This window comes from Coffea arabica, chromosome 2c (assembly GCF_036785885.1).
Source record: "Coffea arabica cultivar ET-39 chromosome 2c, Coffea Arabica ET-39 HiFi, whole genome shotgun sequence".
Classification (NCBI taxonomy): domain Eukaryota; kingdom Viridiplantae; phylum Streptophyta; class Magnoliopsida; order Gentianales; family Rubiaceae; genus Coffea; species Coffea arabica.
The window spans coordinates 19,899,786-19,916,034 of record NC_092312.1 but is presented as its reverse complement, the minus strand read 5'-3'; the positions used below and the strand labels follow the sequence as shown (position 1 = coordinate 19,916,034).

The window sequence follows — 16,249 nt, the reverse complement described above, 5'->3', positions numbered from 1 at the left end:
TCAAAAACCTCCTCTCTCGCTAGAGGAGGGAGGTTTTTGACTACATTGCTTAGCACTTTTGAAATTTTAAAAAATAATTTACAATAGAAAATGATAAGTTGTTAACAGGATTGAGAGATCCGCTAATGGATTTTATTTTATAACGTGGATAAAAATGTTAAAATTTTACAACTTCTAATAATTTACAAAACATGTTAAACATAGCAGAAAAAACTATAAAAGACGAAGAAAATAATTTTTTTGACATCTTGAAAACAACTTAAATAAGTGTTAAATACAATTTTAAACTTTTTTCACTTTTCTAATTTTCAAGCTATCGACCCAAACAAAAAAAAATAATGAAAATTACAGTAAATTTATAAAATTCTTTAGATTCACCCAACACATTACACATAAAAGAATTTCTTTTATTTGGTATCCTGAGGGAAACAATAAGCACGTCCAAAAAAATAAAGGTGGGCCTTGTGTTAAAGTTTTAAAATCACAACTGACCTTTTAAATTACAAAAACTTTTTTGCGGAAGAAATCTACCGTTTTTGCCAAGGAAAAATAAAAATGAAATAACATCTACCCTATTTTCTAATTTTACTTGATTTTAGAGCACAAAATAGATAAATCCTAATGAAAAAAAAATTTATAGTTTGAAACTACCTTAAAAAAGCTTTTAGTATATATTTGTACTTTAAAAAAGCATGCTACTTTTGGTTCTGACTGCTATATTTTGTCCTACATTACGTCTTCATGCTTTTTATCTTTGTTTTTAATTTTTTATTAATATAATTATAATTTTGTAAAATAGTGAGGCAACAAAAGAGTAATGTTAGAAAGAAATCATTTTTTTCTTTCCTAAAATGAGTATTGTACTAATATATTTTGAATTTAGCTTCAGATATCACAAACATTTGATAATAAGAGAGACAAGTGATTTTTTTTTTTTTAACTTTAGGAGGTGCTAAGTGCTATTATCAAAAACTTTGAGGAGGTTTTTAAAATTATCACTTATGACAAAATATAGGTAATATACGACGCTTAGCGTAACCTAGCAAACCATACCACATGCACCATTGAAAAAAAAATCATCAAATAACGATACAAAATGGTCCCTCACGTAATAACAAACATACAATTTTGGTCGATAACTCACTCGGGTCGGGCCAAATTTTTTGCCAAAACTTGTTAGTACCAAAAACACCCTCAAAAATCACTAAAGTCACAGGTCACTAAAGTAGACGTGGAGATCAAAATAGTGCATTTTATACATGTGAGGAACCATATTGTATAGTTTTTAATGTAAGAAACTAATAAGGAAAATTTCCGAAATCTAAGGAAATATGGTACGAGATCTGTTAGGTTTGAAATTTTGCATTAAAAGTTCTGTAGTAGCTGAATTTTATTAAGATTGGGGATTGAATTGATTAGCTGTGACAAATAGAAAACTACATTAAACGAAATGGCAAAGATTAGGAACCGAAATAATTGACATCGTGAATCCTTGAAAAACTGAAACTGTATGAACGGTTTGGGATAGAAAGCAACATTTGGCTCATCCCGTCATCCGCACGGGACGGCCGCAAAAGCCGGCCATGGGCAACTGTTTGGGGAGAAGGGCAATCGTGGCGGATAACGATTTTAATATTCTTGTGAGAAATGTTAACAAAGTACTATTAAGTAGGCTAGCTTGTAAGACTTGATAGTCATTGTTTGGATTGAGAATTTTTGTTACCACCTTTTTATATCTCAAAAAAAAAGTTCTATGATAATATTATTTTTATTTTTTAAAAATAATCTTCAATCTAAACAGACTTTAACCAACAATTTTGCACCCCAAATCCCAATCATTTGGGTTGGGCCCATGATCTATTCATTTTGTCTCCCTTAAGTTAGGGGTTAAAAAACATGAGGTTAGTAAAATTACAAATTTGACCAACAAAATTTCAAACCCCTTGTTGATCGTATTCATTGGCCAATTATATAGCCTAGGCATGCGACCCAAAATTTTTTTTTTTTTAATTTGCATAATTTATTTACCAATTTTCTTGCAGAAGAGTGAATAACTTCGGAATACACGGTCTTACTATATATCACTCATGATTATGTCTGCTTATTTTGAAAAACATGTTACATTTATTGGTCATATCATCGGCCAATGTTGTTCTGCATAATTAACGATAAATTAAATAATCTCATCCCTGATTTTTTTTTTCTTAATTTCTCAAATAGCATAAAACATGCGTCCACCTGAGTATAAGCAAAATATCCCAGTTGAGAGTTCGTTAGATTTAAGAGATTGATGATAAAGTGCTTGAACAGGTCTGCTCTTGGGACTTGGAGGGTCTGGACTCTACTTTCTTGGGGGATGACTGCCTACTTATGGTGGATATAAATCAATCATTATCCTTACAGCCTGGCTCATAAGAATGGTGCTTCCCATCATCTCAACCTTTGTGTAGCACAATCTTAGTTTAGAAGCTTCATAATCTGAATGAAAATGGCCATGGAGTAGTCCTCTTTCATGCACGTTTGCGCTACACGTATATGATCATGAAGCCAAAGTGAATGGGCATTTTGCTTTCACTTTTTCTTTTTCTTTTTTTCTCAATGCCAAATGCACGTGAACTTCCATCTAATGACAGATCAACGAGAGTGATTTAATGTCAATGTCAAAGTTAATTATGATAATGCTGGTGGGAAGGGGAGTAATACTACTGTTTTGGTGAAACAAAGAGAAAATCTCCGCCAATCAGGGACCTGGAACTATTTAATAACTAGTATAAACTGCTAGTAGAGAGTCTCGGAACCATGCCTAAATTGCCTGGAACGATCAGAATACAAACAAAATCTGCAAATCTGACAGATGGAAACAAAGGCATATCCAGATTTGCATTTTTCCATTCTTCTTTTCAACGGTACGCTGGCCTGGCCTGTGCATAGATGGGGAATAAAAGATTTAGGGAATGATGATACTCTCTGTAACTTGGGAAATACATCAAGAATCTTTAGCAAGTCCTATAACTAATTATAGCCCAGCAACCTTCAAATATTCATTTGAGCAATTGCCATTGCCATGTAAAATTACAAACTAATTCAACATATAGCTGCTGGAAACTCAAAATTCTCTTTACATACATGCCCTTGAGATCAATCTGACCAAAAAATTGACTCATTATCTATCCTCTAATTGCACAGGGGAATTACCCCGAAGTCAAACTACTGGCAGAGCACATTCAGAAATAAGCACACAAGACAGGAGTACAAGAGATTTCAGGCTTATTCCAGAATACCGATTACAAGCCAGGATGCGAACGGTTACTTCGCTATTGATATTTTTTATTCACTCTGTCAATTCAATTCCGTTTCTATCTAATAGGTATAAGATTCTTCAACATCAATGACAGTAAATGCAACTTGCCTTTCTGTACAGTTACGAGTCAGCAACAGGATAATATGCGTTTTTGTAGTCAAGGGCAAATCTGGAGTCTTGTCACCGGGAGAAAGCTTCAAAAAAAGGCACATCTAGTCGGGGCAAAACTCAGTGAACACTGGTAATCTCTTCCTTGGGGTGGGGCCATAGAGGGCTGCCTGTATGTGGGCGTTGACATCTTCCTTCGAGGGAGTTTTCTCACTCGAACCAGAAGGTAAGGTAACCCCAATGCCGTCATCCAGGGGAGACCAATCGTCGGTTGAGAAGGCAGTGAAGGCATTCTTCTCGCCAAAGTCGGCCTTGTTTTGGAGTGTAATTGGTGAAATTGCTCTTCTTGGTGTAGGCAAAACTTTTGATGTAGGAGATGGTTCCATTGATGGTACAGCTGCCTTGATCTGATCATGTACAAAACGGCACTTTGTGCCATATGCGCATGACCCTGAACTGTAAGTCTTGCAGAATTGTGCCTGTGCAGAATCAGACAGGAAAAATAACAGATGAACGCTTATTCCAATTTTAATAGTCCACGGCGGGTCTAACAAAGAAGATAAGTAGTAGATCCTTAACAACCAATGTATACCTCCAATTTGTTCTTGCTGATACGACTTGAACGCAGCTCTTCTTTTCCGTGTGCAAACTGTAATTATGGATTGGCAGAAGCTACGCGATTTAGTAAAGGAACATATAATTGGGTCATCAACTTTTACAGCTGACGAAAGCTAGAAGGTGTACTGATCCATTAAAAGTAAAGGTCTTATGCCAACTTTTGGAACAAGATGTCAAGTCGTTTCGATGGTTTCAATTTTCAAAGATGAAAGAGATACTTAACATGGTGGCCCATCAAATGGCCCATGTACTGCAACACGTAAAGGATAGGCAAGTCTAGCCAATTGTACGACTCTTAAAACTATTGGGGCTTGTCTGGGTTATCCTACTAAGACCGAGACACATTTGCCTTTAGGAAACTTCCAGTTCATTTCATCTTTGGTAAAATTATAGAGGACAAAAGAGTAAGAATCGATCAATAGCAAAGGCAAGCAATCTATGTTGTTTTAATGCATCTTCCATGATAATCTTATATATAAAAATATCCATACTAATTTAGTATATTGTACAATAAAACCACAAGAAAATGGCACGAGTGACATAAGACTTGTTCCACTGATATTTTGCCATGAATCATGGACTCCAGCGTGAGGACTAAGCTACTAGGTAGACAAACTTTAAGAGGAGCTAATTAAAAATACGATTTGTTCACAAGAGGAACTTCAATGTTGAAATGTCAGCATCAACCGTTCTTAATTGCCCATCAACCCTATTTAGCCATAAGTTGAATGGAGATGCCACTACACCAATGTGCTGCTGACAGGCTAAATCAGAAAGGAAAAATACATGCACAAAATTTACCATTTCTTTTTTTTTTTCCGAAGCTCTAATAAAAACTCACCTGCCTAACATTACTTTTATTTCTACTGTTCTTTTTTTTTTTCCCATTTCTACTGTTTTAGTCCATAAACAACTGAGAAAATCAGAACTTGCATATCAAGTTTCACGTTTTAAACTTGCTTAATTCAAACTTTTATGCCTTTCAAGATATTTTTCTACTTCTGAGTTGCGAAGGGGATATTTTAACTAAAAAGTCCTTTCTAACACAAAGAAGAAAAAAAAATCAGAGTACAACATGAGAATCCAGTGTATTTGACTTCGATAGGGTCAATATGCTAAACTAATCTCAACTGTAGAAATATTTTTGCAAGATCAAGAACAATCGTCCGATCCGACCATAACGATCATGCTACGGGAAAGAAACTTGTACCTGGCATTTAGTGCCAAAGCGGCCAGCGTTGGAGTCCTCGGACGATCGACACTTGTCAGTCTTGTAAAAGCTGTTCTCGCTCCCTCCCGACGATAGCGATGAGGACAATGACGACGGTTGCCTCCCATCGGAATCCAATGGTGCAAGCGGTGACCTCATCCTGGCGACGCCACCGCCTTTCGGAGTCTTTATGTTGCTAGAGTCGACGAGAATGCCGTCCATTACAAGCACGTCCTCCTCGATATTCAACGGCGTCTTGAATACTGGCGATGATCTCGACGCCGGAGTATCGAAGTTCTCAATCGCAGCCAGCGGTGATAGTAATTTTCCGCCGCTACTGCTGGAGCTCGAGCGAAGGTAGCGAATCAGCGGAGATTCCAGATTGGGAGAAGCTGAGCCACTATCCGAAGATGCGTACGGATCGAAGACTGGACTCTTCGAACGACGGAGATGGTGATGCTGATAACTACCGCGGCCGATGAAGTTCGGCGTATTGAGATTTAGTGGAGAAACGTTGCCGCTTATGGAATTGAGTTTCGGAGTTCTGGTACTGCTGCTATTGCCGGCGCCGCCGTAAAGATTCTCCATGAAGAGTATCTGCCAAAATCATCAGAAAAAAAAAAATCGAATTCATAAAATGTGTGAATTCGGAACTAAATTCGAACGCCTTTGACAAAATTTCAGTAAGAAATGCATAAACTCAGCAGTAACTTGATGGACAGTAGCAAATTTTTGATGACATTCGATGCTTTTTTTTTTTTTTTTTTCAATATATACTACTTTCTAATTAAATTTTACATTGCGCTCGCTCCCGTCCCGCTAATATTTCAAACCTGGCTATCTGTGAAAGACAAAAAGCGAGAGGTTCAAAAATCGTGCTCAAATTCAGGAAGATCTAACAGGAATTCGCAATGCGCAAATTTGAACCAAAAACCTCGTTGATAAAGAAGAGACGATCATATGCTCGATAATTCAGTGTTTTGTTTTCCCCTCCCCGAATAAGGGAGCTTGGGTTTTCACTTTTCACGGACGCATCTGCATATATAGGGCGGGAGCGCGGGGTAGTAAGAATTTGAAACAAGTAAAAAATAACTTGGGTACAAGTACTACAAAAAATTAACCCAAAAAATAAAAATCCGCAATTATCTCTTCTTTTTAATATATGATAAAGATGGAATTACGTAGTGGAGTTAGAATTACATCCCCCAATTTCAATTTGTGTCTAATTAAATTACACGAAATTTCTCATATTATTATCCTTGAGGAAGTTTAACCAAGTAAAGATTAGACTACGCATACTATTTTATCCTCAAACTTGAGATACATAATAAAGGGATAAATTCTTTGACGTAACATTTACCTATACATTAATTTATTTAATCAAGAAAACCACCCTAACATATTCATAATTGGCCCAAAAATTTCTAGGTCTGCAATGCTGTAGTTATATTCATATATAGGATTTGTTTGGATTGTAAGTTATTTGGGATATTTTTACTGTAGCACTTTTTGTGACGTGATGTATGTGAGATAAAAAGGTAATTGAGAAGATAAAAAAGTGTATTGGAAATTATAATGATGATATAAGCAAATAAAATTGGGAAAATAATGCTCAATCCAAACAAATAGCAGCAAATTGTACCGTAGCCTCTTAACTCTCCCGAGATTGGAGTTACCTGTTGTATGAACTTAAAAAAGGAGAAAAAAGATCGCGGTGACAAATCACCCAACTTTTTAAAAATTTTTTTTTTTTTAAAAAAAGGTACACCAGAAATAGCCTAAAAGAACAAAGGGAAGAACAAAGGACACTAGAAGCACCTAGTGCTAGAGGCACAAGCAATGTGTGTGCAATTCAAAAATAATTTTTTTGCATAAGATTTTTATTTATTATTAAAGCAAATTGTGGTATTTTAATCTTTTTTGCTCCATCAAGTGATGGTTATTTTGATAGTTATAATGTTTAAAGGCAGTTATTTTGTTAAGATGTGTTCGGATAGTTACGGTAAAAAATAAATATGGATAATTATTTAAAGATTATGCTGCCGTCCGTGTCCTGGTTGGCAAAAGCTTTGAGGACAAAAACGCGGAACAACAGGATTCCTTCGGGCACGTAAACAAATGATGGTCTTATTGAACAGTCATAATATTTTTACTTGAATACAACCCACGATATCGGGCTCTTTACATACACAGTTCCCACCATTAGAAGATGATCTGATTATCAACACAAGAATAATACTACTAGCAACTGAAAAAGTCTGCCAGAAGAACGTCAACGCTCGTTGATTCCATTCCTCAAGTTACCCCCAAGTAACGACATCAGACCACCACCATGGACCCTCCCCTCTGGAACAACGAAACCAAACCCGTTTCCAAGGTGGTTCTTGCTGCTGCTGCTGCTCCCGCCGCCGCCGCCGCCGCCAATTCCAACTCCATTATTCCTTTCTTCATCCTTTTCGGTACTCAATGGTGTCGAGTAAGATGATGAGGCCTTCATCGACAAAGGAACCAACACCTCTGGAGGTATGAGATGTTGCCTTTTTGCTGGCATCTCCAGAGAGTCGGCAGATTCTGATATCATGCTCCCTCCGCATGAAGAGTATGTCCTGTCAACGGTACTTCTCATTCCAGATGTAGCAGAGACAAGTCCATGGAACAGACCTGGTCCAATCATACTACCTTTGCTTGCCTCCTGTCCCTGAACCAAACTACTGTGTGCCGCACATAGCCCACTCTTTCCCCTAGCAAACTTCTCACATTTTCCCCCTCCCCAGTTGCACCTCTTTCCACCACCGTGGGCCTTGCAGAAGTCAGTGCTACCTTGAGCACTCTTTCCACAGTTTTCGAACTTGCAACGCTTCCCTCCTCCGTGGCGAACACAGCAATCAGTGCGGCCACGTGCACTCTTGGTACAGCCCGGAACAGAACACCTCTTTCCACCACCATGTGCGACACAAAAGTTTGTGCCTCCATGAACACTTTTTGGGCATATCCCTCCCCCATCAAAGAGGCAGCGTTTACCACCACCATGTCCTTTGCACAGAGGTGTGCTGCCCTCAGCTCCTCTGGTACACCCAGCAAATATGCATCGCTTTCCACCCCCATGCGCTTTGCAGAGTGAAGTGCTACCTTGGGCTCCTTTATTGCAACCTTGGAATTGGCAGCGGCGCCCACCACCATGAGAGATACACAAACCAATCTGCCCTTCAGCGCTACGCTTGCAACCTTCAACCTTGCATCTTTTTCCTCCACCATGCCTGATGCAAAGTCCTGACTTTCCTCGTGCTGCTTTGGCACACCCTCCTGGATAGCCACAGCGTCTCCCACCTCCATGGGCTATGCAGAAGTCGGTCTTTCCCTCAGCACTTTTAGTGCATCCCAGTTGCTGGCACCTCCTCCCTCCGCCATGGGCCTTACAGTAGGCTGTCCGGCTTTCAGCACCTTTGTTACATCCTGGCTTTTGGCACCTCTGCCCACCTCCATGGCCAATACAAAGACCAGTTGCTCCTCGAGCTCCTTTCATACACCCATCAAATTTGCATCTTCTGGGATTGCTGGTCTTATGATCTACAGATGTTATAGACCCAGAGACGGTGCTCCTTGAATAATCAGAGATAACAGAAGGTTCGGAGCTTAGCTGAGAATTATGACCATGTGATTTTGCATCAGCTTCTAATAGTTCTTCCGCCAAAGTTTTGTTGTTCTCAATTCTTGGTTCAATGAAAAACGTAGTCAGATAGCCACCTGATCTCTTAGCTGATGTCGAACCTTCATCAACAACAGGAATTAAGATTCTATTCCCAACAGAATGATGAGGTGTGTTCAAAGTACTCTGTGTTGAAACTGAGTGGTCAAGCAAATTGGAAGGTTCATCAATGCCCCCTGATAGGCCTAGTTTGAGAATTGAGTCCCCATCAGATGATAGCCCTTGTCTCACCATAGCTGTAATTCCTTTCTTTTTGTTACCCCCAACCTCATAGTTATCCGAGTATGCACTGGGTGTTGGCCCCAGTCCAAGCACCAACCTGCATCCATCATCTGGTGCATTTGTATGATTAACCCAGCTACCAGCATTGTTGTGACTTCTCCCAAATCCAGTGTTTTTACTTCCTCCATAACCAAAACAATCCAATCGCAAGGCAGTGTCGTTGAAATTACTTTGCTTGAGCTCAACAGGTGAAGAGAACAACAATGCAGGCTTTTGGGAATCCATTACTGCTGCTTTTATGCTATCAACAATCAAGATGACCAACTAGCACGAGGATATTAAAAAATACTAACAGGAATCTCTGTATATCAACAAGTCAAAAGCAAATAAAAGAAACCCTAATAAGCTACATCCACCACTCACAAAACCTGACGTATCGGACCTATCCATTATACAGAAAGTCTCAACTCCAACTACCAGATATACTTCTTTAACCTCCTTAACTTGTTATGGCTTTTGTATCCTTGACACCATGATGACAGGAGTGATACGGAAAGGGATGTCATTTGGACTGCTTGCTAGGAAGTCCTCAAGCTTTGATCACCTGAAAAGAGTGGAAAGACAATGTAACAATTCTTCGCTACTTAAACATACAATGGGAGTACCACTTCACTAACAAATGTTCATGACTAAACAGAATATAGTGTACAGCTCGGATCACTTAAGCCAATGGTCCACAACAATAAAAGTAAAGGACATATGGAGGAGGTAGAGACGAGGAAAGCAACACCAAACCATACCAAAGCAGTAGTTATTGAGGACATCCATACAAGTAAATTATCCAAAAAATGAAAGCCAAAGAAGCACTTGGCTGGAGGCTTGATGTTTAAAGACTCAGGAGACATTTTGAATGTGTATTTGCAAATTCATAACAATTAAAAACTAAGTGAGATAACAACACACCAACAGCCAGAGTGAGGTCTACTTAACAAACCCTCTAATAGATAAACCATAAGTTGTAATCCTTCGTTTAAGTCGGGACATACTTCAATTATAGCTTTCAAGTCAGGCGAGATGGGAAATTCCCCAACAAGATAGCATAATAACAATTAATGAGACAAAGAGGTCATCCTACTTGATAAGGGGCTGCTCCATACAGCCAATATTTGGATCTGAAGTGACTAGGGTCCCCTCCCTGATGCTATTCTCATTACCAAAAAGCCCGATCGAAGATAACAATGTCAGTTTTCTTATCAGGATTGAATTTTACAAACCCTTTCTCGTCCATGTGAAAACAACTGTCTATAGAGTCCCTTCTTTCTTCTCTTTTCATTGAATTAACCAATTGGTTATAAATCTGCAGTTAATCAACTTCCAAAACTAAGAACAAAATCTACAATTTCTATAGCTAGAAACATAGCTACTCCCATACTTGATTCAAAATTTTGCAAACTTTTTTCAAATCAATTATGTCGTATTATTGGGGAGCACTGCATTACAAATTTATGAAGCCCTACATATTCTTGCCGCTTCAAGCCACATGTCAATCTTCATTTGAAGGTAAAATCAGTTTGTTATTGTTCAACTAACTTGTATGTACTCAACAAATGAAGTAGTAAATATAAAAACTAAATATACAGAGTCAAATTCCCTAGTTTGTCAAAGCCACACACACATCATAAAAAACAGCAAACACACAAATTCATAAGTAAAGAGGATACTATACCACGACTATCAAATCCAAATCAGTACATGATACCGTAAAAAGGATAGTCGGGACATCAAGAAGGTCATGAAGGATCTTTCAGCAATCAAACTATCGAACTAATTGTCAAAAAAAAAAAAAAAAAAAAAAAGTGCAGTTTTTCAATACTATGCCAAGATTATAACCACTCGTCTAGGACTGTAGGAGACAAGCAATACTTATTCGGTATCTGCTCTTTGCTAAAACCTGAGATGCTAAAACCCAAAATATAATCACTTAAATGAAATAAAAATCAAAATCAAAACACTGGATAAATTATCTTAAACACTCAACTACTGAAAGCCCAGACAGCCGTTCAGCTTCAAATTAGGAAATTTAGTAGTAAAAAATTCAATACAAACACTGACCTTTTAGCTAACGTCTAGTATCAGGCTACAATTGAGAAAAGAAAGAAAATAGCATCAAATAGCCAAATAAATGAAAACAGAAAACGGGAAGCATATATAAATGCACTGCATATGACTCAGGATTCCGGAAACAGCAGCCAGTCTCAAGTGTCCAGAGTAATAAATCAGACACTTCTATTTCAGACAAGAATTAAACAAGAAAGAAACCGTTAATAGCGAATACCCTTTAACAAAAAAGAGCATAAAGTTGCCAAATCCGTGACGCCATTGAAGAGAACCCGACCCAGCCCACCAATCTTGACGGAGGGAAAAGAAAGAGGAAGACAAAAAATAGAGAGAGAGAACAGCAGAAATGAATAGAGAGAGACAGAGCGAGGGGGGGGCGGGGCAGCAAGTTGAACTACGCAAAAAGCAGAGGATAGAAAGAGAGAGAGAGAGAGAGAGATGAGAGAAAAGTTAATAGTGCTAGTTAGCAATTTTGGTTTGATTAATAGAGCTTAAATTTGTTTATTGCCACTCCTAAAATCGATTAATGGGGCAGCTATTTTGGTCTGTTTATATGGATTTACAGAATTGCCCTTTGCGTCAGCTGTCCAACAACTGTTATTTTTGCACGGGCATACTTTTTAGTGAAAGGGATGTGCCATGTGAGTTGACTGTATTAGCCCAGGTTATTTGTTTATTTTTCTTTTGAGGAGAGAGGGAGCGTTAGGGCAATATTGTCTTTTGAATGGTTAATGTCGCTTTCGGGTGACATTACCTGGGGCAGGAAAAGTAGTGGCCGAGGTGGAGTTGTCGTGGCGCGCCCTAATCACCTAACCGAAGAAAAGAAAAGAAAAGAAAAGAAAAGGAAGGAAAGGAGATGAAGAGAAGGGAAGAGGCAGTCTGGCGGCTTAAAAAAATCTGGTAGCATCACATATGCTGAGCTGGCCTAGCCTACTGAACGAAACACTCGGTAGTTGGTAGTTGGTACTGCTACTGCGGGCTTCTTGGCTAGTTGGCTTGGCTCCCAGTGGGAATTGGCTTTTGCTTTGATTCCACAGCCGCTCGTATGCAATATGTGCTTCTGTTCTGATCTTGGGGTCGATCGACAATTTCTTACCCGCATTTTCTTTTAGGGTAGCAAAATTTGTGACATAGGGAAAGCTAGGCTTCGCTAATTAGTCTCCAGCCACTGTTTTAGATAGTATAAAATGTCGTGAAATCAAATGCACTTAGGACTTACGTTAGATTTATACATTTAAAAGTAAAGAATGTATATGACTTTCTAGATTATTTCATCATGTATTCATGATGTCATGACAAATGATGGGAACCTTTTAAGGGGTGTCAAGTGACGTTTTTGTGAATATACAATTTAAATTTTTTTTTTAAATGTCTATCACGCGTACATTCGATACTTAATGATCCTGCTCCGTTCTTCTCATCTTTCCTTCTCTAAAATGAAACCTAGCTAAAAGGCTAATCGAAGGGTTGTGACCTTTCGCCATTTGCTATCGGACTCACAAGTTGCAAAAAAAGAAAAAAAAAATCTTCCTGAATGAATTGATTTTCAATAACTAGTAATATTATATGCATTCATGGAAACCAGGGAAACCATTGACTTTTTTTTCGAGTTGTGAATAGAAAACAAACAAACAAGAAGTGCAGCCGAAGCTTAATTGATAAAGAGGCTTTAGGTTTTTTTTGTCGCAATGATAGAATTTTTATAATCTAATCTAACTTAATTTAAGGAGAGAGAGGGGGGGGAGGGGATTCGATGTGAGACCGTAACATATTATGACAAATTCTTACGGGACTTCAGGCTCGGCTCTCCAATCAAGTAACGGGCAAGATTGAAGAAGAAATGTGGATTAAAAGGATGGGCGGAGAAGGGAGAGAAGAAGGAAATAAATTGTAGAAATATGACAGAAATGACAAAAAAAAAAAATAGAGAAGGTGGTACCATGATAGAAGATATGAAAGTCGTAGGAGGCATCTGATGACTAACTGGCATATAAGAGAAGAGAGAAATGATGGCGATTTTTAATAATTTTAAGAATTCTAAAAACACATATTACGGAGAATTTTTTTTTTAAATTACGTTAAAGTTTTATGAAAAATGCTAATCTAAATACAGTCAACAATTTTAGGGGCACAAAATAGGAGAAAGATTTTTTTCTAAAAATGGAAGAAAATAAATTGGTTATAATTTATTTTTTATATTATAAGTTTTGATATATAAATATAACATAATATGTTTTATCGGATATTAATAAATGGATTTTTTTTTAAAAACTCTTCTCACTTTATCATCCAACCTAATCCTCTTCTTAAATGCGTTAACAATTCTTTAATCATGTAAATCATTATAGATTAATTTTTTTTCAAGATATTAAGCATACACTTCTTTAAAATTTTTAATTTATATATATATTTATTATTTTGTACCATAATATATAAATATATAAAATATTATTTTGATTTGAAATATAATCCCGTGCATGGCACGGGTCAAAGTACTAGTTATGACAAATTCTTACGGGGCTTCAGGCTCGGCTCTCCAATCAAGAAGCAAGTAGCCAACAAGGCATGGAAAAGAAGGTGGGTCGTGTCCGCCTCGGTGTCCTGAATATTAATTGTCCTCCTCCGCACACGAGGCTGCCCCACTCCCTATTCGCTGCATCTGAAAACAATTATTATTAAAATTACGTTGGAATCTAGGCCGCACATTGTGCATATGTCATCCTCTAATCGGAAGATTCCAGGACTAATTGAGACTCTAGGAATCGACAATGTACCCCCACCCCCTCCGCCCCCAATTCAGCCTGTTTGAATTGTAATGATTTTATGTACTTCTTGAGATGAGATGAAAAGACACGTAATTCTTTAAAGTTTTTATTAAAAAGAATATTTGATGTGGTAAGATAAAGAGATAAATAAAAATTATATTTATAAAAAAATATAGAAATTTTTTGTTTGAGAAAAATGGACAGTCCAAATAATCAATGGGAGTAACTCGGAGATGATGGAGAGGTGGCTTCAATTTTCACTAGCGCCAAACTTCTCCGCGTCGAAAATCTTTTTTTCTTTTTCAGTCGATAATAATTTATTCTACGCCCGTCTAATTTGTGCTGTCTTTTGGGAGTGCGTTCACCGGGTGTGCTGTGCTGTGTGAAAGAGAAAAGCAAACACTGGCATGCAATAGTACAGTAAAGCAAGGGTTGTTTGTTTTTTTCTTCTAAGCACATAAATTCATGTGTCAATTGCAGATGCACCCTTCAATTATCATCCTATTTGGGATATGCCCCCCCTCCCCAAACTATGAATTGCAGCAATTTACCCAACAGGAAGGAAAAAAGATATGACAATTACCTGTGTGACATTCATCTAATCAAGACAATATATACACTATCAGTACATATAAAATTTACTTATAACTAAAACCCTTGAAATTTTCCAGTCTCTTCTTTTACGTACCGTAACATCATCATTGCATCAATAAACTCTTGCGATGTACTTAGTTTCCAGTTTAATGAGAAATTTGATTATTATTTTGTCGATACGTCATTGCAATGGCGGGCGGCAATGACAACTACTGAAGAGACTTGGGGGAGCAAAGAAAGAAACGCTTTGGTGGTGGCCCCGGGCAAACATTTATTACTGCTATGACTTGCTAATGCGGTCTTTTTCAATTGGAAAAGTTGGAGACGAATTAGCGTAATCGCTTGGGGGGGTTTGGGGGGTTTAGTAGTTAAGTGCTGCGGAGCACTTCAAAAGTTGCCGGCTTTTGAAGTGTCTTCGCAGAGTCCATTTATCGAAACACTCATACAAAAAACTGTGAGTTATGAAAGGGAAAAACCTGTCTCGGGGAGTCTGGGGGGTCTTTATCTCTTAGCAGCGGGGCACCCTGTGGGGTTAAGTTCCCACATCGCTTGGGGGGGTTTGGGGGGTTTAGTAGTTAAGTGCTGCGGAGCACTTCAAAAGTTGCCGGCTTTTGAAGTGTCTTCGCAGAGTCCATTTATCGAAACACTCATACAAAAAACTGTGAGTTATGAAAGGGAATTAGCGTAATATTCTAAACAATGTGGCATTAATATGAGAGTAGTAGTAGTAATTAGTAGTTTGAGGATGAAATCACATAATAATGATGACAGTTAAAGAGTGGCATTTTGCATTTAATTTATTTAATCCTATGTGCGAATCAGAGAAAAAGAAAGTGACGAAGTGCAAAACTGTAGAATCCCATCAGCGAAAGCGAAAGCAAAGCGAAGCATAGCCTTATTTTACCTATTTGGCACGTTGTCTAGCCTCCAGATATGGTAGGATTCGAACTACCCCAGACCCAAGATTACAAACAGCCCATCTTTTTAAACCACCGGTGGGTGGACAATGCAACACTCTCTAGTTGACTAGCTTTTTATCTCCTGGCAAGCAGTTATGGCTGCCTATCTCCTTTGTCAATGGGTTTGAGGGGGAATGGATTGCTATTTTCTGAAATTTTTATAAGAAAATTATATATTACAATAATTTAACGTACGTGAAGTAAAAAAAAAATTTATTGAGAAGCGTGTTTACAAAAAGTATAAATAAAAAAATTTTTTTAAAGAAAAATTGCATTCCAAATAAGGGCTAAGCTTATAGTTTAAACCTTTAAATTCAACAAAACTCTAGAACTGTCTAAAAATGTACATGACTTACGAGATATGATATGACTACGACACGACGGTCAAGAGAGAGGTGAAGGTGTAAGTTTTTTTTTCCCCCTGAAAAACAAAATTAAATCAATAATCAATCTAGGATCAGGTGGGGCAACAAATGTAATCATGTGCTCTTATTGAAGAATTCTTATTACCAGTCACTGTCTACTGGATGCCCCTAATAAAGAAAAAGAAAAAAACATCCCCTTGTTTTAATACGAGCCGGGTGTTGTGTTGTTATTGCAATAATAGAGGGAGACGATAACAGTTGTATAATCTAATCTATTCTATAT

General features: G+C 37.8%; 2 protein-coding genes across 7 annotated transcripts; both read right to left on the bottom strand.

Moving 5' to 3' along the window:
- Nucleotides 1-2,658: 2,658 nt before the first annotated feature.
- Nucleotides 2,659-6,236, bottom strand: LOC113726683 (uncharacterized). 3 transcript variants are annotated; one of them, XR_003457597.2, is made up of 4 exons: nt 5,238-5,989; nt 4,002-4,058; nt 3,410-3,888; nt 2,659-2,921 (listed from the first exon to the last, which is right to left on the bottom strand). XR_003457597.2 is itself a non-coding variant. In XM_072075036.1 (4 exons), exons 2-4 carry the CDS (start codon nt 5,823-5,825, stop codon nt 3,514-3,516), a joined length of 1,020 nt encoding a protein of 339 aa, XP_071931137.1. In that variant the 5' UTR covers nt 5,826-5,834; nt 6,036-6,236; the 3' UTR covers nt 2,983-3,513. The 3 variants fall into 3 exon arrangements, 2 of the variants coding, with proteins under 2 accessions (XP_071931137.1, XP_027106330.1); XM_072075036.1 differs by lacking the exon at nt 2,659-2,921 and adding an exon at nt 6,036-6,236 and having other exon boundaries at nt 2,983-3,888; nt 5,238-5,834; XM_027250529.2 differs by lacking the exon at nt 2,659-2,921 and adding an exon at nt 6,071-6,236 and having other exon boundaries at nt 2,983-3,888; nt 5,238-5,834.
- A 1,112-nt stretch (nt 6,237-7,348) lies between these two features.
- On the bottom strand, nt 7,349-11,737 carry LOC113726681 (uncharacterized). Of its 4 annotated transcripts, none has more exons than XM_072075035.1 (2): nt 11,485-11,737; nt 7,349-9,769 (listed from the first exon to the last, which is right to left on the bottom strand). In XM_072075035.1, exon 2 carries the CDS (start codon nt 9,448-9,450, stop codon nt 7,510-7,512), a length of 1,941 nt encoding a protein of 646 aa, XP_071931136.1. In that variant the 5' UTR covers nt 9,451-9,769; nt 11,485-11,737; the 3' UTR covers nt 7,349-7,509. The 4 variants fall into 4 exon arrangements, with proteins under 4 accessions (XP_071931136.1, XP_027106328.1, XP_027106329.1 ...); XM_027250527.2 differs by having other exon boundaries at nt 11,501-11,737; XM_027250528.2 differs by lacking the exon at nt 11,485-11,737 and adding an exon at nt 11,278-11,465.
- Nucleotides 11,738-16,249: the final 4,512 nt, after the last annotated feature.